Source organism: Panthera onca, chromosome D4, assembly GCF_046562875.1.
Source record: "Panthera onca isolate mPanOnc1 chromosome D4, mPanOnc1 haplotype 2, whole genome shotgun sequence".
NCBI lineage: Eukaryota > Metazoa > Chordata > Mammalia > Carnivora > Felidae > Panthera > Panthera onca.
In genome coordinates, this window is record NC_138351.1 from 85,328,476 (window position 1) to 85,350,458 (window position 21,983).

Consider the following 21,983-nt stretch of genomic DNA (forward strand, 5'->3'; position numbering starts at 1 on the left):
ATGTTCTAGTATGCATTTTGGATTAAAAACAAGAATGAGCAATTTTTAAATTACCATTTTTCCAACTTTAAATCTGAAGATATCAAGATATTTTGGTAACTACACAGTCAAATTCGTTCTGGCCCTTGCAGATTTAGGTTCATTAAAATGTTTATAGGTGCCCAGAGGAGTAGGTGTTATAATTGGAAGCCATGTGTGACTTTGGCAGGTTAGTAAGCTAAGTAATAGTGGGTGAATAGATAGATGGGACGAGGAATAAAATAGCAATCTTGAATGTAAGGTAATATGAATAGAAATATTCAAATTAAGAATAATTTTTGGAAACTAGATATTAACTATTTAAAGATCCATAATCATGACTTTGCTTAGTAGAGAAAGAAATTTGATTCACTTTTCCAACTATAGGTATGAAAATGACTTCAGTATTGATAAATAGCCTTCTCAATGTTGCCTAATTATACAGTGCTTTAGTACTTTTCATCCAAAGGAGTATGAACTTTTTGTTAGGAAATGATTTTTCTGATTAGATTTGATGCACATAATTTGTAAAGTAAACGCAGAAGGATTGCATTCAAACATTTTTCCTGTATTTGAGGCAAACACTGAAGTGTTGATTTAGTTATGATTTTAGAAGAGATGTTATTCATCACAAGGGGAAAATATTATACCAGCTAAAAATACATTCTTATAATTATTTTTATTTGTGTCCACTACTACTGACTTTAAGGATTGCTTCCTGTTGGTATAGTGGTATTGGGAATGCATATTAGGAATGTATAAAAGTGTCATGTCTTTTGCATTTCTTCCTGATGAATTTCCTTCTTCTGTCTCCCTAATAGTCTGCTTCCTTGTGTATTAAGTCACTGAACATGTTGTTTGCCACGCTTGTGCAGGGAAGTGTAATAATTTTGACTGTGGATGTTGATCTGCTATTAAAGAACCTCACCAAATATCCATAGGGAAAAGATCAATATGTTTAAGTACAAGGTGGAAAACTAGAAACCTGGAGGAATCTTGAGGGCAGATAAAAAAATCACCTTTTCTGGAGAAGCACCAGTATCTGTATAAATAGAAAAAAGAAACAATGAACACATGAAAGTGTGAGCAAACCTTTAGTTTAAGAAGGAGAAACTTAGAAGCTGAGTCCAAATGTAAGATAAGACGTTGCTCAGTGAGTCCTCACTGCATGCCAGATGCACAAAAAACTTGGTATGTGGAACTACAAGTGTGTCAAGGCCATGAGATTTTAACATCTAACAAAGTGAATTGGATGGAAAGAAAATCAAAGATGTTAAATTAAAAATACCAGTGTAACCAGTATTTGCCAGATCTGGAAGAAATAGCAAATACACGTTTTTCTATTTTTGATTAGCAGCAATGCTGATACTGATTTTATCTTATTTAGAGAGTTATCTAACTTTCTGGTTCCCTAAATGAATTTATTGTCTTAGTATATTACAGTTTTCAAACCTTATTTATTTACCTCTGACCAGGCACCAGATATAATTTTAAATTATTGTGAGTTAGTTTTATTACCCAGTTGAAATTATTCTGAAGTATATTTTTAAATGAAAGTGACAGCTTTAAAGTGTTTTGAGGGAGGAAATTAAAGTTGTGTGTTTGAGTTAAGACAACCAAGAGCTCTGTCATGCTGTGGGTGTAATTCAGGACATCTAGGAATGAAATCTGTTCTTAAAAGAATTGATGGTAGTTTTAGGTTAGCATATAAAATCACGGAGCTGGTGCTCAGCTGAGTACTTGGCAGCTTATAGATGTTACTGTCATGTAAGTTACACTAGACACAGAGTGTGCACCACTGTGGATAAACAACAACAGGCACAGAGGAAAAAGGCAGCATCCAAATGCCGACATGCAAGATGCCAACTCCCCTCCTCCCCCTTCCCCAAGATGCCTTGTAACTAAGTGTGGGGAACCTGCTTTTAAACAGATTTACAGAGGTTAATTGGGCTGGGATATTTTAGATTATGTTACACATTAATGAAAATGCTGATTTTGAGCTGTCATGACTCCAGTGCTTTTTATACCATGATAATTATTTTAAAACTTTGTCTTCTGTGTTGTTGAAAACATCTTGGCAGAAAGCCTGTGTGACCTGATTAAACCTATGAATTGTCAGCTGTGATCTATAGTTCTCAGATGAGGTTGCTGACTGGGCATCACTTAGGAAGTTCTTGATTTAAAAGCAAAATTACATGGAGACTACTGTGCCCAGCACTGGATTGCCATTTCAATGGTACATTTTTAATACTATATTTAGGGTCCTGATTGCATAGATTGCTTAACAGATTCATTCACTAGTATATATATATATATTTTTCAATAATATATACTTTTAAAGCATAGCTAATTACTTCATAACATAGGAATTTCTCTTCTCCCCTTGAAATTATACAATGGAGACTCCCATCTAATTCTGTTTATTTTCTAATTTTTGGATATAGTTTGTGAATGAATTATTCCATGGGATTTTTAGATTCTGTTCTTCCAATCATACAGAAAAAAAAAAAAAAACAGAATAACTACCTTTAGACGTGTTTGTTTGACATCCTTGGAATTATTTTTGTCCTCTCAAAATCCCAAAGTTTTTACCCCCTTCCCATTTTATGCTTAAAGCATCTAAATTTGGGAAGATTGACGTTAGAATATTCTGAGCCGCAGTTACCTTTTTCCAGCGATCCAATCTAGGATAAATTGAGAGGGTGTAATATTAGGAAATCTGGGATGCATGTAAATATTCCCTCAAAGAATTTTCATACTCACGCTTATTGGTAAATGTGAACAAAGAAATTCTCAGCATGAATTGTAGTGCACTAATGTTGTTTGATCATTTTCTCAAATAAACAAAATACTCACACTATTTGTCCTATTTCTCGCTTCTTCTCTCTCTGTCTCTCTCTTTCCTTGAAGGTCTCAGCATCAGAGGAGCCCAGGAGGAGGACCCTCCCGACCCCCAGCTAATGAGACTGGACAATATGCTTTTGGCAGAAGGGGTTTCAGGTCCTGAGAAAGGTGGGGGATCGGCGGCAGCAGCTGCAGCCGCGGCAGCCTCTGGAGGTTCTTCAGATAACTCTATTGAACACTCAGATTACAGAGCCAAATTGACCCAGATCAGACAAATCTATCACACAGAACTGGAGAAATATGAACAGGTCAGCAGCCGCCACTCTCATAGTCCTGCACAAACCCTCTGTTGCTCTTCCATTAGACTGCACTAACCAATTCTGAGGGCTGTGAGGGGTAGGTGTTAACACGAAGAGCAAAATAAATAAGGTCAATGCAAAAACCCAAGTGAATTGCTGGATTCATGAAATGAAGTCCCTTTGAGATTTTGGAGGTGAAGCTGAACCTATTTTATCCCATTCACTTGTTTTCGTTTTACCCATTGCTCACATTCACGCACCCTTACTACCACACCTGCAACCATCCTTCCCCTCTAACCTCACTGCTTGGTGCCCTTCAAAGCTCGGGGTAATTAACATTTACACACTGGCCTTGTTCATGAGTTTTAACAACTTTCAGAGGAAGCGCTGCACAGTGAACTCTTCCTCCTATGCTGTGAGCTCCAGATCCTCCTGGGAATTAATTCTTATGGATTGTGCCAGAATATAGGGGAGGGAGCTAACCGTCACAAAGCAAGCAGGCTCTGGCCTTTCTCTCTGAAGAGGAGACTCCCAGGATAATTCTAGGTAACCTCGGGCTGGGAATACTAGGCATTGTGTGCTAAATTCCTGATTAGAAAGAGAGTGTAGGTTAAAAATGCTATTCTCAGCACTTACATTAACCATACTTCACTGAATCTAAGGCATCTTTGATTTTAAGTTGTGTCACTGTTTATGTACCACCAAGGAAAAGTAACGCTACCCAATTTAACTATAACATGCCGTTGACTATAAAATGCTTCCAAACTTCAGAGATGTTAAAAGGTGGGAAAAAAGAAGTTAAGTCTTAGCTTCAATGAAATAAGGTAAAATGTTGATAGTTTGTTTTAAACATATTTTAGTTGTTAGTAAACCTGAAATCCTGTTTAGTTTGAAGAATTCTCACTAGCAGATAATAAAAAAAAACAAACAAACCATTATTATAGGGAAAAAAAAATGTGTCCAAAAAGAAAGATAACATTATTAAGTTGAATCCTGTGAAATTGCCAAGTTTTTAGGTCAAAAACAGTATTGGCGGTTTTATAGAGCCCAACCTAGAATAAGACACTGCCTGGACATCCATCACTCAGATAAGTAATGTCAGTATTTTGCCAACTTTATTTTGCCTATTACACACACACACACACACACACACCCCTACCTACCTACCTTGTTCTGGTTTTGGTGGAGTGTTTTCAAGCAAGGCTTAGGCATCATACCATTTCATCCACAGACATTTCACTGTACAGTCAGGCACTTCTTAAAGTCGGAACACTTTAGTAAGATGTGGGTCTCCTGGTCAGTTTTATTACTGATTTTTTTCTGAGTTCCCTGCGTAGTTTCAGTAGTATATGTTATTTTTTTCATTGTCTTCTCAAGTATTCTGGATGTGGTGGCATTAAGCAAATGTAGGATTCTGTTCCAGAGGTGAGTGTGTTTTGAGGAAGGGTAGAAAATTTATGTAGCTTTATGTTAAAATATAATATAAATTAATATTATAAGATACGTGTTTGGTTTTTTTTCTGAATAGTACTTTCTGGGGTCTCAAACTGTATCTCTAGTCTTGGTAGGAATTTTTGGTAGAAGATGTGCAAATAAGAATTTTGGAAAAATTATCTTGTGTGTGTATATGCAAAAAAATGGAGCTTTCTGATTTGACATATGAATAATTGAGAGTAAACAAAATAAGTCATGGTTGAAAAAGTTGCCCTGAGCATAAACAGAAGAAAATGATTCCAATTTGTAGCGTAATCTTAATCGCATAACTTTGTTAAATACATCTATACATACTTACTAAATAAATACCACCAGTCACCTTGCATGGAAAGATCTATATAGTATTAGGGACCAAATGGCCCGACTTTTTTGGCTCAGAAATTAAGGTGATTTCCTTACTGTCTCCTGCCATGGTTCTTCACATCAACTTCGTCTGTAGCCCTGCTGGAAGTTAGGTGAGGCTGTCATTAGTCACTGTCACCAGGGGGATTTCTTTGCTTTTCCTTTGAGAACACACACAAGTTCTTCATAAGTTAATCTATACTATGTATATTTGGAATTTTTGGATTAAATATCATATTGGGAAATAATGAGTTTTAAAGTATAATGATGAATCTTATTTCCCAATATATTCAGTAACCTAATAAAAACCGTTTAAGTATATATTTCCTTGCTCATTTTTAACACTTTGGGAAGGAAAAATACAGACATGAAATTGCTGCAGTATTATGAACAAATAAATAGATGGAGTGTGATGACTGGTTGGCTGAATAACAGAATTTAAGTTTACAGATTTTCTTCTGTAGGTTCTGAATTTTCAGTTCTAGAAACAACACAGCAGCATTTATTTCTCTTGAGTTGTCTTTGGGACTGGATTTTATAGCTCTTCTGTCTGTAGTTCCTAAGTTATTAGATCAGTGAGTTTTAACAGAAGATAGTCAATTGTTTTTTTGTTTGTTTGCTTTTTACAAGTTTTTGGTATACAAGTTGTAGGCTTTATCTGGGATAGACCTCCTAGGGATATGCTTTGGAGCAACTAGGAGGGCTAAGCAGAACCAAGGGAGATGAGGGGATGGCATTTCCAAAATAGATGGCATTATAATTTCTATTTTATAGATGAGAAAATGAGACTCAAGTTAAATGATTTGTCCAATGTCACACATCTGGTTAGTGTCCAAATCAGGTATTGAAATCAATTTCTGACAATATACCTTCCATTTCCATTGAATTATGCTTGCTACTTATATAGAATTGGAAAATAATTCAGTACATTCTGGTTGGTTCTCATTTGCCCATGTGGACTTGCATTTAGAATGGGATCAGAATACAGCTGGAAAAAACAACTATCTTAATCACTTTCCAGAAAGCATATTTTTCCTCCTAAAAGTGAACACAGGTATTCCAAGTGACAGAAGCCTGTTAGTAAATAGGAAGAACATACATGTTAAGGCAGTGGATTCATCAGAAAATTGTGTTGAGTCTTTTACTGAGAGAAATAAACTACATTGGAATCTTAGAGCTATTCACTCTACTGTGTTTTGCAACGAAGCTGTAATGAAAATGTATCTGAAGCCTGTTTAGATTTAGATTGCCATAAAATTAACAAACACTACCACTGCAGTAAATTAAAGTACCTTATAAGCACAGCCACATTTACAAAGCTAAGCAGACTAGAGCTACACTTTGAGCAAAATTAAATCCAAGCCACAAGGCTCAGTTTTATGTGTGTGTTTTAGGAATGGTACGGTCTTTAAAATCCTGTCCTTTTTTTCCCTCCAGAAAATATCCTTTGATCGTATGTCTTCGTTACATAGGCTCAGATAAAATGATTTTTGATGATAACCATCTAAATTCACTTATACACACTTTTGAAATATTAGGCATAGAATATATAGTACAGTAAGGCTCTTTTTTTTTTTTTTTTTTTTTAATTTTTTTTTTTTTTTCAACGTTTTTTATTTTTATTTTTGGGACAGAGAGAGACAGAGCATGAACGGGGGAGGGGCAGAGAGAGAGGGAGACACAGAATCGGAAACAGGCTCCAGGCTCCGAGCCATCAGCCCAGAGCCTGACGCGGGGCTCGAACTCACGGACCGCGAGATCGTGACCTGGCTGAAGTCGGACGCTTAACCGACTGCGCCACCCAGGCGCCCCAAGGCTCTTGAATATTACTACCACCCAAAACGAAACAAAACTATTTTACTTTTCTCTTGTTGATCCTGACACCCAACAGGAATATATAATTTTCCAGAGTTTGCAGCTCCTGTCTTACAACACTTCGTTTGGGGTACATTGCTTCCCTCTTTGGCTATGAAAAAAAAAACAAACCCGGTTGCTTCTTTGTCTTTTTGTTGATTAGCTACAAGTTTTGAAAAACCCTTTTACACTACCTTTCAAAAATAGTCTTACAAGTAAGGGCCCAACTGTTAGAATAAGTGAATTCCTAATGAACTTGAGCCTAGGGTCCTGGGAAGCCTGATTTTAAGAATTGAGGGTCTTCTGGCTTCCTCCACCTCTCTTCCAAAGGGAAATGGACACATGGTTTTTGCGAATGAAATTTGACTTACACATTTGTTCTCAGTTAAAAAGAAAAAGATATATCATGCCCTGTGCCGCTCTCCCACTTTGCTTGTACCAGAAGAAATGCTTGTACACAGGCAATTCACTTCATAATTTACAGCTGCTATAATAGAGATGACATATTGAAAGCTATCTACTATAATTATATTGAAATACATTTTTGCTGAAGGCGAAAGTGTTGTAAGGGTCCCAACCCTCCCCGAGCATCTGGGAACCTGCTTCCCGGGTTCACAGATGTCTTTTGAATTCACCTCAAATCAGGTAAAGCACTGCAAGCAAGCATGTACACCAAATGTGCCCAAGACTAACCAGGTAATGTTTAGCTACTACCAGACTTTCAGACTGCAAGGACTTAATCGTGGGAGGAATGGAAATTGAGTGTGGAGCCTAAACCATTGTAAAAGCATGTCCTTGTGCTTGTCGAGGATCTCAACATTATGTGCTTACATTTGCTGGCAAAATCTCCTTTGCTTGTAAAGGAGTTTTATTTTTATCAGGTTAAAAAAAATACTGATGTTATTACATGAGAGATTGTGTAGCTTAAGAGGCCGGACAGACAAAAGGGTACTCTCTGATGGAAACTTTATATTTCATTTTCCCAAGCAAGGCTTTGTCACCGATTGCTCCAAGGGAAAGGTTTTACTTCTTGTCAGCTTTCATGCTGGGTCTTTTCCTTGGCTGGAAAGTGTGTTTGAATGTTCGCCTTTTTTTCCTCCAAGTTTCTGCATTATTAGCTCTATGTACCAAATGTCTCTTTGACCACAAACTTGATTAATCAAATGACTTGTTTTAATATGTGAATACTCTTTTGTTTTCAGCTTCTGTCTGTATAATTCAGGAAGTGGGAAGGCCTGACTGTATTAACTGTATTAGGTAATCAGAGTAGGGACTGCTTGCGGAATAGCTAACATATACAAAATATGAATTTCGTAAAATTGCCATTTTCATTGTCAACAATAACTGCCATTTATTAAATATTAATTACGTCCTAGGCTCTGTGCACAGACCTTAGCATGTATAATATAATCCTTATGAAACCCTTACGAGATAGGTCCCTAAATCATGTAATTAGGTAAGAAGTGTTGAGGTACAGTAGATATTTCATCTTTGTGGCTGCTCCTTACACATATTTGTCTCATTCCACTTGGATTAGGAAAAATCTTTAGGTGTTGACTTTTATCCAAAACAAGAAGAATTTGTTGATTTAATAAACATTCCATAAATACAAAATCTAGGATATTGGACCAGAGTTACTTGCAAGGTTATAAAGACAGCTAGAAAATGGATGCATGCAAATTTGAGAGGCAATAACTTTTAATAGAGATTTATTCTCTTTGAAAAGTGGATTTTAGAATGGGGGTATCATGATCTGTTGGCTACAGTCAGCTTCTCTAGATGGTTACAAAAGACCAATTCGGTTGTTAGATCTGATCACTTACCCATTTTAAAGCTTCCTCTAAAGTCAGTGCTTGCTCACTGTCTGATTTTATATTTTTACATTTGTTGATGTGAATTTACAGGCAAGAAAGGGATTGAGTCTTGAATTCACAACTGAAAAAAGCACCGCCACACAACTTTAACTCGGCACTCTGAAAACTTTGAGTGTGAACGAAATATGTATGGATATTGAGGAGACAGTTTTACTAGCCAATAAATATCATTAAAAACATTATCCAAATAGTTCAAATCCTTAACTGGTTTTGGGTTTTTAAGGAGAAGGGAACCAATGACAAGGAGAAAGGCTCATAATAAGAATTGATTGAAAATGTTTTTATCAGGCAGATCTTTTCATACTTTGTGTTCAGTTAACTATGTTCTTGCAATGTGTGTTTTAAAACACAAGCAAAAATGCATCCTAGATAGTTTCAACATCTGGATTAAAAGAAAAAGAGGCTTCTGCCATTGCTTTAGCTCAGAAAATTCAAGGAGTCGAAACTCTCATTTCCTAAATATTCTAATTAACCAAGGTGTTACTACATTTGTATTGTGGACATTGACCAGAAATTTTTTTAACCGATAATTTCACCTGGAAAAATAATAAGGCAATGAAAAATTTCTCCAAAGTCTATTTTAATACTCTAGTCTTGTAAGTGTGATTGAGGTTGTGATAAATGAGCATCCCACATTATAAACGGCATCGATGCTAGTATGTGGTTGGGTGGCCCTTCAAAACAACTCTGCAATCATTTGATCATTCTTACTGCATTTATCTGCTTAAAAAATGTATACCTTTTAAGGAATAGAAGATGAGGCAGTACTGTGCTCTGCTCTGAAACTGGTACAGATGATGCTGTAAATGAGGCTGTAATTTACTTTCAGTGGTATAAAGGAAAAAAATCACTTTGCCTAAAGTGTATGCATCTTTCTTAAGGGTGTACCCAGATTTTAATTATCTAAATGTAAATACTTAACGAATTTTACTTAGAGTAATGAGCTAAAGTGCACACTACATAAATGAGATGTTCTAATTAATCATGTATGAACTACTGGTTTAAAGAAAAGCTATGTGAATTCTGTGAATGTTGGGCTATTGCCAAATTGCTAATCAGCATTTGCATTCATAGATGAGTTCACTTAATAAGTTGTGAGACATTCAGCAAATGTTTTAGGAAATTATGAGTTTTTAGATGCAGAAAGTTTTTGCTTTTAACCCTTTTTTTCCCCTCACATGCTTCCTAGAAACCATAGGCAAACTTTCTTTCTGGAGAGATTAAAATGCAGCCAGAGAAAAACGTAAGAGAGCTTGCATCTCAGGGATCATTCACATAGGAGTTTTGAATTATTTATCAAGACGTACACCCTGTCAAAGATATATGTTACCATAATGTGCAAGCTAGGTTTTTAGGAATTTGCAATGTTCTGTGTGCAAATTACAAATGCTTCCATACTCCAGTGCCGCAGTACTCCAGCCTTTTGGTCTTAAGACCTAGACTCTTAGAACTTATTGGAGACCCCCAAGAGCTTTTGTTTGGTGGATTATATCTGTCAACATTTATTATAATGGAAATTAAAACTCAGAAATATTAAAAGGATTCATTCATTAATCTTAAAATAGCAATAATGAATCATTATATGTTAACCTAAATACCATTTTTGTAAAAACCTGTTATTTTCCCAAAAGCCTCAGCATCTATTGAGAAGAATGACATTGTTTTTATATTCTTGCCAACTCTTTAATGTTGGGCTCAATAGAAGTCACCTGGATCTTAAATGTGCTTCTGCAGTCAATCTGTTGTCATTGTGGTTGAAATAATACAAAGAACATCTGGATCTGGCCTCACACAAATATGTCATTGGAAAAGGCAGGAGTGGTAATAGCGTTTTCAGATAGTTGTGGACTTTCTTCTTTGATATTACACCAAAACTCGGCAAGCTGTAATTTCTTAAAGGTTAGTTACAGTGCAGAGTCTGAACCCATATCAATTAACTCTTTGTACTCTGTTCCTTTCAAATCCATTGGTCTAATATGCACTTGGAATGGGTCTTCTGCCTATGCATATTTTTGTAACATCATGCATTGATCATTTGGAAAGTATTGGTTCACTGAGTTACGTATATCTTCCAGTGTTGACACATTTCATTATATAATACCAAAATATGTTTATTAGTATCAACATCAAACTAATCAGAAAGTCCACGGAGAAACTGTTAAGCTAACAGTGGTGGATGCAAGTTTTCCAAAATTCTAATTTTCACTTGAAAGCTCAAATTCATTATGACAGACACTACTGTCAGCTCTTTTCCTTTACATGACAAGCACAGTTTGTTCATTTTTGAGGGCATCTGCCAAATACCCAAGTCTGAATAATTAGAATTTGTTGGTTTTCCTTTAAAAAGAAAAAATGGTGTCCCATGAAAAAAGCAGCTTTAGCTCACAACTTAAACAATCACATAAGTGCTTTTTCTCAAGGTAACTGTCTGTTGGTATGCAGTAGATGCTTTTTGTTTGTTTCCCATTTTGTCACACAGAATATTAACGACCTAGTGAAGGGCTGGGATATAATAAGATGAATAATTTCTCTTGCTTCACCAAGGACATTCATAAATGAAACTTTCTCTTTGCGTGTGTTTGTGTGAACGCAGGGTGGTGAAGGATAAACAAAGAAGCATCAAAGATTACTTAGTATTCGGTTTCCCAAAGAGTTTTTCTTAGCACATGGGTCCCCAAGATGCTATAGAGCTGTGCTGTCCAGTACGGTTACCACTAGCCACGTGTAGATGTCAAGCACTTGAAATCTGGCTAGTATGAGTTGAGATGTGCTATAAATGTAAAATACATACCGGGTTAGAAAGTGAACCAAAAGAGATAATGTAACATACATCACTAACTGTGTTTCTTAAATATTGGTTATGTGTTGAAATGTTCATAGTTTTCGTATATTGGGTTAAATAAAATATATTTTTAAAATTAATTTCACCTGATTCTTTTTATTTTTTTAATGTGGCTATGAGAGGTTTTTTTAAATTTTATATGTGGCTTGCGATATATTTCTTTTGGACAGCACTACTCTAGAGAAAAGAGGTTTTATAACCAAATTTATTTGGGAAAAGTTGGCTATACCATTCCCCCTTGAAGATTTATTGTGCACATTGCTGTATTAGTATTGAGGAGTCTTGCAAAAAAAAAAAAAAAAAGCTTAAAAATTTTTGCTTAACTCTGCATTTTCCAAATATACTATATTTTGGGACCATGTATTAACATTCTCTGGAACTAGCTATAGAAGTACATACTTTCTGATCCCAGTGTAGGGACATAGTTCCAGTCTAATTTTCTTCATTTTATTGATAACAAAACTGAGGGGTAGAGTTTGTCAAGTTATATCATTTTGAAATTATATGAACATCTCTTTAGAGAAAGCACAAGAAAAAATAAGTACATATATTTCTTGTCAGGATGACCACTTGTTTTGAGTCTGGCCTAAGGTAGATAAAGTAATATAATGGGGGACAGTCTTAAGTCTGTTTTTATTTTGGTTTCCTTAAAGATAGAACTTCTGGTTTTAGAGCTACGCAGTTCCTTGACATTTTACTCTGTCATAACCTAGGATAATAGTTCGTAGCCTTGTTTAGTTATAAACTGGCTAAGAATCTGAAAACAAAACTCCACAGTTGTCCCTTCAGGTATTACACAGACACACACAACTTGGATAAGATTTCAGGGACTCCTAGACATTCTAAACTTATCCATGGACTCCAAGTTAAGAATCCCTCACATATAGTTCAGGGACAATGTATGTACAGATATTAATCAACATTACTCTCAAATTGTAATACAGCTGACCAATCAATAGATGTTTATTGGATGCCCGCTGTGTACAATGCATAATTCTACACTCCAAAGAATCCCATAAGTGTAACATAGGGTCACTGCTCACTTAAATTGCATAAGACCTAAGATATACCCCCCCAAAATCCTTTCATTGATAAGCAAGACTCATTTTACTTCACCTTAGAAATATTTGTAGAAAAGCTCCCTAAAAGCTTAGAGTAACTGAAACACCCAGTGAACTTACTTGAAAGGTTAGTTCTCTAATGAGCAGTTAGAAAAACCATCATGTGCTATATGTGAGCCATGTTCAGGGTATCTATAGGGAAGTGGACATTATTATAGCTTCAAACTGTGTCTTGCGGTGATCAATGATTGTTCTGTCTGCTCGCCCTACCAGGGGCATCTGTACAGTAAGATGCAGAATCTCCTGTCATGCCTTTTTAATGAAAATGCCAGAAGATGTTCTTTTTATTCAAGGGTGTAAACTGATGCTTTATTTACCAAAGCAGTACTAGATTTCAGCGTGGGCCCCATTACTTGGTTTTATAGGTCTAAAAGAATATAGGTGAACTGAAAGAAGGGCTGAGGATTGTTCACTTAGAAGCTCGAGACCCAGCTCTGATCCTTCTTTTCCTGCTGCACGTCCCCTGAAGAGTTGAGCTGCTTTACCCATCTTCCACGGATGGCCCATATCTATGGATAAGGCGGACAGCATAGCTAAATTTTACTGGGACGTTGGCATGCTTGACGTCCAAGGCCCTTTACATGCCAGGATGGATCTGAATCCCCTCTTCTTCTCTACATACTCTCTCTCATCCTCTGAACTTGCTGCATATTATTTCCGTGGTTTTTCTTGTGCCTAGCATTCTTCCTAGTTTCCATCTTTATCCACTTTTCAAAAATCCTACCTATTCTTTAAAGCCCAAATGTCACTGTGCCGTGAAGCCTGATGTGATCTCTGCCTCCACAGGAGGACACTCCTTCCTTGGAACTTAGGAAACACTTATTCATATCTTCCTGTGACACTTTGGAAAGACCGCCTTGTTTGAGAATTTTTTATATATTTATTTTATCATAGTAAAGGCCGGGTCCACATCTTGCTCCTTTCTCTATACCTTAATAGCATCGGGAAGAGTTTGCACTCCATAGTCCTTCTGTAAACATTTGTTGAATAAATGTGGAACCCCAGAGAAAATAAGAGGTTCTTAGTATTGACAATAAACATATATTCCTACTTATCCATAGGAGTTGGTAGAGCATATCCTCCAGTGGGAAAACCTCATTTTGGAACTGGGAAAAGGGTGAGGGGAAGGACAGTTGAGTGCGATATGCCTCCTTTGCATGTCCAGGCCATTCATAGTTTCAGAATTCTTGCTGCCCCATCTAACTACCACTGCCATTTGACAAGTGTCTTAGTTTTCATTTTACCCTACCCACTGCATAACACCACTGGCAATTGCAAATGAGGTGGAAATTTAGATGTTAATGTTTGGGTGTGATAATCTAAAATACCAGATTCCTAAGGAGTGACTTTTTTTCCCCTTTACAGGCATGTAATGAATTCACTACACATGTGATGAACCTTCTCCGAGAGCAGAGTAGAACACGTCCCATTTCCCCAAAAGAAATTGAAAGAATGGTGGGCATCATCCATCGAAAATTTAGTTCCATTCAGATGCAGCTCAAACAAAGCACTTGTGAAGCAGTTATGATTTTAAGATCAAGGTTCCTTGATGCCAGGTATGTGAGGCCACAAATCTGTTGCATGGCTCTCTCCCCCTCCCCCCTTCACTCCTTGTATATTATTTTCTGTAAAACTGGCCAGTTGGTCTTAGATTCTTCTTTAATTTGGGTATAAGAGCTCTTCTCTACAATAGATAGCTAATATCACCTCATGGTGCCTGCACTGTCAAGGTTCCTCTTGTTTGGGGGTGGACCTATTAGCTACCAGTTTGGTGACTCAGGAAACAGGATTTAGTGCTGCTACTAATGACTTAGGAAGATGGAGCCTATAATTCTGATGCTACAAAGTATTTTTAAGGATAATTTTCAGTATGTGTAACTCTGTACTTTAACAAAGGCTTGTGGTCTAAGAATTTCTTGATGTTACATCACCTGTGCACATTATAAGAAAATATTTGGAAATACTAGTGTCCCCAAGAAGGAAGTGGTGTTGTAGTTCATAGCAATTACCACAAAACTCCGCCTATCTTTGTTCCAAATCAAGGAAGAAAGCCTGTCAGTTTCTCCTGTAGGGATAACAATTTCCCTTTTATCTGAAACGTTCACTGAGTTTTGCAGGAGTTAATCAATTGTATATGGTGTGTTGGACCTACTGGGTGACGTAACTGAATTGTCACGTTCCTGCTACATGCTGCCTCAGCAGGGATGCCTCTTGGGCATTGCTAAAGCTTGTGATCAGCCTTCAGCTTTGGAAAGGAGTTTCTGATTTGTTTTGCTTTCTCTCCCTTGCAATCTGACAGAGGTGGTAATTATCATCCACATTTTGCAACATTGAAGAAAATAAGTTAGCTTCTCAACTGGAAAACAGGTTGTGGAAGGGTGTTCACGCCAGAGCTCTGCCTTAGGGCCCAACAAAGAAACACATGCCACCAACTATACTACTGTTCCAGTTAAGGAAAGCCCCAGATCATTTCCGCTTCCTTCTTCTTCCGTACTGAATTAGTCACCAGTTTTCAGCCTTTCTCACATTAGCTCACTCTTCCTGCCCACACACCGCTCAATCCTTGTCTACCATTTTGTACCTGGACCAGCGCAGTCCTCTCCTGTGCCTCCCTGTCTCCAGCCTCAATCCCTTTCTCACCCCTCTTCCACACTCCGTTTCTGTTTCTGCAGCATCTCTGTGATGCCTTAAAAATCACAAGTAGCTTTTCCATGCTGGATAACTCACACGCTACTTAACCTAGCACTTAAGGCCTAATGTGACCTGTTCTCACCTGAATTACTTTTTTGTTAAGATTCTTTAAAGTTTTGTGTTTTTTCCCTATTTGAAAAATCCCAAGCTCAGTATGGAAAATTGGAAAACCTATAGAATAGAAAGCTGAAAGATAAAAGACAACCGCATTTTTGCTACCTAAAGAAAAAAACTCACTGTAAATGCTTTAATATGTTTCCTTCTGGTTTGGGGGCTTAAAAAAAATGTTTTTGTGATGGTACAATATGCATAATTCGGTTTGCTTTTTAAAAAATTTACCCTAAATAAAACATTTGTATAAAGTATAAGCTATATCTGAGCTTTCAGCAAATTGTAATCTTTTTGCTGGTGGAGGGTCTTGCCTCAACGTTGATGGCTCCTGACTGGTCAGAGTGATGGTTGCTGAAGGCTGGGGTGGCTGTGGCAATTTCTTAAGACAACAATGAAGTTTGCTGCACGATTGACTCTTCACAGACAATTTCTCTGTAGCATGTGATACTGTTTGATAGCATTTTACTCACAGTACAGCTGCTTTTAAAATTGGAGTCAGTCTTCTCAAACCCTGCTGATTGATCAATTAAATTTATATAAAATTCTAAATTCTTGGGTGCCTGGGTGGCTCAGTTGGTTGAGCATCGACCTTGATTTCAGCTCAGGTCATGATCCCTGGTCATGGAATCAAGCTCTGCATCAGTTTCTCTGCTGAGCACGGAGCCTGCTTAAGATTCCCTCTCCCTCTGCCTCTACCCCTATTCACTCTCGCTCTCCTCTGAATTAGAAAATAAAAATAAAATGCTCTAAATCCTTTGTTGTCACTTCAACCATCTTCACAGCATCTTCACCAAGAGTAGATTCCATCTCAAGAAATCACTTTCTGTGCTCATTCATAAGAAGCAACTCCTCATCCATTCAAGTTTTCTCATGAGTTGGCAGCAACTGAGCCCCACCTCTAGGCTCCACATCTAATTCTACTTCTCTTACTGTTTCCACCACATCTGCAGTGATTTCCTCCACTAAAAAATCATGAGAGCTAGAATCAACTTCCCTTAATGGTTCCCTTAAAGGTTCATAATGGCCTCAGAATGGTGCATCCTTTCCAGAAGGTTTTCAAGTTACTTTGTCCAGATGCATCAGAGGAATCGCCATCTATGGCCGCTGTGTCTTTACAAAGTGTATTTCTTTTTTTTTTTTTTTTTAACATTTATTTATTTTTGAGAGACAGAGAGCATGAGCAGGGGAAGGGACAGAGAGAGAGGGAGACACAGAATCAGAAGCAGGCTCCAGACTCTGAGCTGTCAGCACAGAGCCCAGTGCAGTGCTCGAACCCATGAACCGTGAGATCGTGACCTGAGCTGAAGTCGGAAACAACCTACTGAGTCACCCAGGCACTCCTGCAAAATGTATTTCTTAAACGATAAGACTTGAAAGTCAGAATTGCTCCTTGATCCATGGGCTGCAAAATGGGTATTATGTTAGTAGGCATGAAAACATAATCTCATTGTCCATGCCCATCAGAGCTCTTGGGTAACCGGGTGCATTGTCAATGAGCAGTAATATTTTGAAAGCAATCTTTTTTTCCCGAGCAGTAGGTCTTAACAGTGGGCTTAAGATAGTCAATAAACCATGTTGTAAACAGGGGTGCTGTCAGCCAGGTTTTGTTGTTCCACTGATAGAGCACAGGCAGAGTAGATTTAGCGTAATGCTTAAGGGCCCTACAATTTTCGGAATGGTCAGTGAGCACTGACCTCAACTTAAAGTCACCAGCTGCATTAGCCCTAACAAGAGAGCCACAGCCTGTCCTTTAAAGCTTTGAAGCCAGGATTGACTTCTCTCTAGCTATGAAAGTCCTAGATGGCATCTTCTTCTAATAGAAGGCTGTTTGGCCTACATTGAAAATCTGGTGTTTAGTGGAGTCCCCTTCATTAACTATCTTAGCCAGTTCTTCCAGTTAACTTGCTGCAGCTTCTATATCAACACTTGCCGCTTCATCTTGCACTTTTCTGTGATAGAGATGGCTTCTTTCCTTAAACCTCACCAGCCAACCCCTACTAGCTTCAGACTTTTCTTCTGTGGCTTCCTCACCTCTCTTAGCCTTCACAGAATTGAAAAGAGAGCCTTGTTCTAAGTTAGAATTTGGCTTCAGAGCATATGTTCTGGCCTGTTTGAGCTTCCATTCAGACCGCTAAAACTTTTTCCATCAACAATATGGCTGTTTTCACTTTCTTACCGTTCATGTGTTCACTGGAAGACCGCATTCAGTTTTCTTCCAGAACTTTTCCTTTTGGGGAGCCTGGGTGGCTCCATCGGTCGGGTGTCCGACTCTTGATTTTGGCTCAGGTCGCTATCCTAGGGTTGTGGGATTGAGGCCCACAACGGGCTCTGCACTGGGCCTGGAGCCTGCTTGAGATTCTCATTCTCTCTTTTTCCCTCTCTCTGTCTCTTTCTCTCTCTGTGCCTCTGCCTCTCTCCCTGGCTCATGCTGTCTCTCCCAAAATAAAATTTAAAAAAAATTTTTTTAATAAAAAAACCCCAACTTTTCCTTTGCATTCACAACTTGGTTGACTGGCTCAAGAGGCCTGGGTTTTGGCTGTCTTACTAAGCTTAATAAAGACATGCCTTTCTCACTGAGCTCAGTCATTTCTACCTTTTGATTTCAAGTGAGAGACATGTACTTTTCACTCCTTTTACTTGGGTACTTAGAGACCATTGTAGGGTTACTCATTGACCTAATGCCATATTGTTGTGTCTCTGGGAATAGGGAGGCCTGACAAGATGGAGAGAGTCGGGGGAAGGAGCAATCCAAACACCCACAACATTTATTAAGTTTGCTGTCTTAGATGGGTGTGCTTCTTGGCACCCAATAACAGTCACAGTAGTAACATCGAAGACCACTGATCACAGATCACCATAACAACTATAATAATAAGATAAGAGTTTGAAACATCGCAAGAATTCTCAAAATCTGACACGGAGACACCAAATGAGCAAAAACACTTGGAAAAATGGCTCCGACAGATTTGCTCAAGGCAGGGCTGCCACAAACCTTCACTTTGTTAAAATTGCAGTATGCCTGTGTGCTATACAATTCTATTCAATTATGCAGTGAGATGTAACAGGATAAGTGCTGTGAAGAAAATAAAGCGATATAAGGGAAGAGAAAACGATGGAAAGAGGATACTATTTTAAACAGATTTTTTTAAAGTTTATTTATTTATTTTGAGAGAGAGAGAACATGCATGCATGAGTAGGGGAGGAGCAGAGCGAGAGAGAGGGAGAGAGAGAATCCCAAGGAGGCTCCATGCTGTCAGCACAGAACCTGATGCGGGGCTCAAACTCATGAACCGCAAGATCATGACCTGAGCCGAAACCAAGAGTTGGAGGCTTAGCCAACTGAGCCACCCAAGCACCCATAATCAGATTTTTTTTTCAAAAATTTTTTGATGTTTTTTAATTTATTTTTGAGACAGAGAGAGGCAGAACATGAGCAGAGGAGGGGCAGAGAGAGAGGGACACACAGAATCTGAAGCAGGTTCCAGGCTCTGAGCTGCCAGCACAGAGCCCAACGCGGGGCTCGAACTCACAGACCGTGAGATCATGACCTAAGCTGAAGTCAGATGTTTAACCGACTGAGCCACCCAGGCACCCACACAATCAGATTTTTATGGAAACTAGTGTTTCAGTGAAAATCTTTATGCATTGAAACTTTTTGATCTTTCGGGTTATTTCCTAAGGATTAATTCTCAGAAATGGAATTATTAGATCAAGGTTTGAACATTTTTAGTGCTCTCATTATATCATTGAATTGTTCTTTCCTGTGTTTAATCCAAAATGAAATCCCTCTTGGTCTTACCTGTTTCCTCTGACTGGAACCACTTATCCTGCCACCATCCCATCTCCTTCCCTCCCCCTCCCCAACCCTCATCCCTGGCCTTCCACAGTAAACCCTGTTCTCCCAACCGTATCCCCAACTTGGTCACCAGTAATCTGTCATCTGTGAGGGTGTCCAGCATGGAGCCTGGAGTGGAGCAAGCACTTGTGTTTGTTGACTTAGTGAGACTTTGCTTATCCTTCCAGGCCCAGCCTAAATGCTCCCTTTTTAGGAAGCTCACTGGAATCACTGGACTCGTCCTTGCCTTCTCTTCAACCCTGATAGCACACTTTTACAATTCTCTAGACCAAACTTCATTCAGACTGCCTTTCTCACAGCTTTTCAGGAACATTTCTTCTCTTCCCGAGTAAGCCACATTGTCATTGAAAGCAGCCGCCAACTCTTGAACATTCACACTCCCCACTATAATCCAGCAAGCGTCTTAAACATAATAAGCTGCAAAAGGTAATTTATTGACCAACCAGATGAATGCATGTTTCCACGTAATACTTCTTAATAGCTCAAATCAAAGAGCTGAGGTAGTGTCAGAAAACAAGAAACGTTTCGAAACTGTTTTTCAGTTTTGAATATTTTAATAAAAAATATTATGTAACAGAGATATTTAAAAGTACTTCCTTCAGAAAAGAACCCTTCCTTACAATTGCTATCCTTATTTCCACTGAGACTTTCCCATTCTCGTTAACATGTGTGTTTTTCTTTCCTTTTTTTTTTTTTTTTAAACATAACCACATTCATAATGTATACACCTAAATGATTTATTTCCCCTCTAAGAAGAGGAAGGGTGTTAACAAGCCAGGGTGAGCAGAGGTGGAATAGGAAGGTGGCAGAGCTTGGAGCAGAGCCCCTTCTCCCGCAGAGGCTGCTGTTAGTGCTGTTGTGATGCTGATGGGACGCAGCCCTGGGACCCAGTCCCCAGGGCACCCTGGCCTCAGGCGCAGCCATTTAGAGTATGCCAAACCCTGGGGGGAATGAAACTTAGGGGGATGCTTAATGGGCATTTCCTACAGAATGGTTTCCTAAAAAACAAAGTATAACAGCAAGTCCTTCAGTGTTAATGCATTCAAGTGAATGCAGGCGCTGCTTTTCGGTTCCATGTGTTCTTCTGGCGCCTTTTACAAGCTCCTGCACTGGGGAGGCAAGGCTTTCCCACTCTAGGCAAACATGCTCTTTCAGATCATAGGGTTTCCTTGCTCACTGTGGCTTTCCGTAGAGCCACACTCACATTGCCCTGGTAGTTGGACAAGCCGAAGTGTGTACCAGTGCAAACCTTTCAGGAATAAATTTGCCTCGGCCCTCGGCTCTTCTGGTAGAAGGTGCTCTAGTAATTGGCACACGGCCAGTGTCCCTGGGGTGAGGGATTCTGCTGTGCCCAGAGAGTTGTTCTCCAAGGTTTTTCATTGTTTGGTAAAATCATTCCCGGGCACAGTCGACAAATGAGCTAAGCTGATCTTCACCTTCCCAGGTATCTTCCTGCTCATTCCTCCCTTCATTTCCCAAAGAAATGCCCTTGTGCCATCCCCTCCAGTGTAGCCTCGGTCTTGCTGCTAGACTCCATGTTTTATTTATTATTGTTATTATTATTATTATTGTTATCATCGTGATCTAATTGGCTTTATTCAACCATTCAGGAACTGAGCAGCATCCCATCTCACAAGGAAGGGCCCTCTGGACTCCATGTTGTAGACTTGGAGTCACAGATTCACATGCTTATTATAATGGAATCGAGTGCAGTGGCTGGATGAGGGACAGTGAGGATTAGAACAGATGAGTGCCTATCTGAGGGCACAGCCATCACTTAGAATAAGCCTGTGGCTGGCTTCTGAGAAGGTGGGGCCCATGTGACCGATCTTCCAAATTTTCATAAGAAGCCAGAAACTTAGATTTTCATGAGTAGGTCATTATTGTATGGTCTCAACAAATATGATCTGTGAGCCAGATAATCATCTATAGATTTGACAGTTTCAAGATCTGTTCTAGACCTTTTCCACCCTACTCACCCCCACACCTACTGGCAGAAGGTGCCTCTTCAAAGTGCCCCCATGTCAAAGGAATGCATGGCTGTTGCAAAAGTCCCACCTGCTGTTCTGAGAGTATTTCTCTCCCTTCCCTTCCTTCCCTTCTCTGTCTTTCCTCACCACCTCCCCCTTTTAATTCATCATCACATCCTTTTAATCGCTAAATAGATCTTGAATCTCTTCTTCATCCTTCAGGAAACGACCAACGGTTTAAGCTTCCAAAATATATTGAAATTAGGAAATTTCAGGACTCATAACCTGAGATGTTTTGATCAGGCCTAGATTTCTTCCTCCCTTGACTCTCCCTTAATGTGGAGACATAGATCACATACTTAACCTGCCATGTTAGTGACATCATTTTAACTAGGAGAATCTCATAGGGTCTACACATTTTACAACTGCCTACTGACTCTTTCCTGAGTATAGGATAGCACCAGTGAGAAGATCATTATGATTATTTGGAAGACAGTGTTAAGAAAATTATTTGGAGAAAGTATTTTCTAGTTACTGGAGGATCTAATTTATTTAAAAAGATTTCTTTAATGTCTATTTACTTTGGAGAGAGAGACACACACACAGAATCTGAAGCAGGCTCCAGGCTCTGTGCTGTCAGCACGGAGTCCGATGTAGGGCTCGAACC

At 38.7% G+C, this 21,983-nt stretch overlaps 1 protein-coding gene across 4 annotated transcripts in view; it reads left to right on the forward strand.

Annotated features, from left to right (window-relative positions):
* PBX3 (PBX homeobox 3) overlaps window positions 1-21,983 on the forward strand; it is a 220,004-nt gene that overhangs the window by 159,523 nt on the left and 38,498 nt on the right. For all 4 annotated transcript variants that reach the window (XM_060608661.3, XM_060608665.3, XM_060608662.3 and 1 more), the window contains exons 3-4: window positions 2,929-3,170; window positions 14,054-14,244. In XM_060608661.3, coding sequence (XP_060464644.1) covers window positions 2,929-3,170; window positions 14,054-14,244 — 433 coding nt within the window. The remainder of the gene's footprint in view (window positions 1-2,928; window positions 3,171-14,053; window positions 14,245-21,983) is intronic.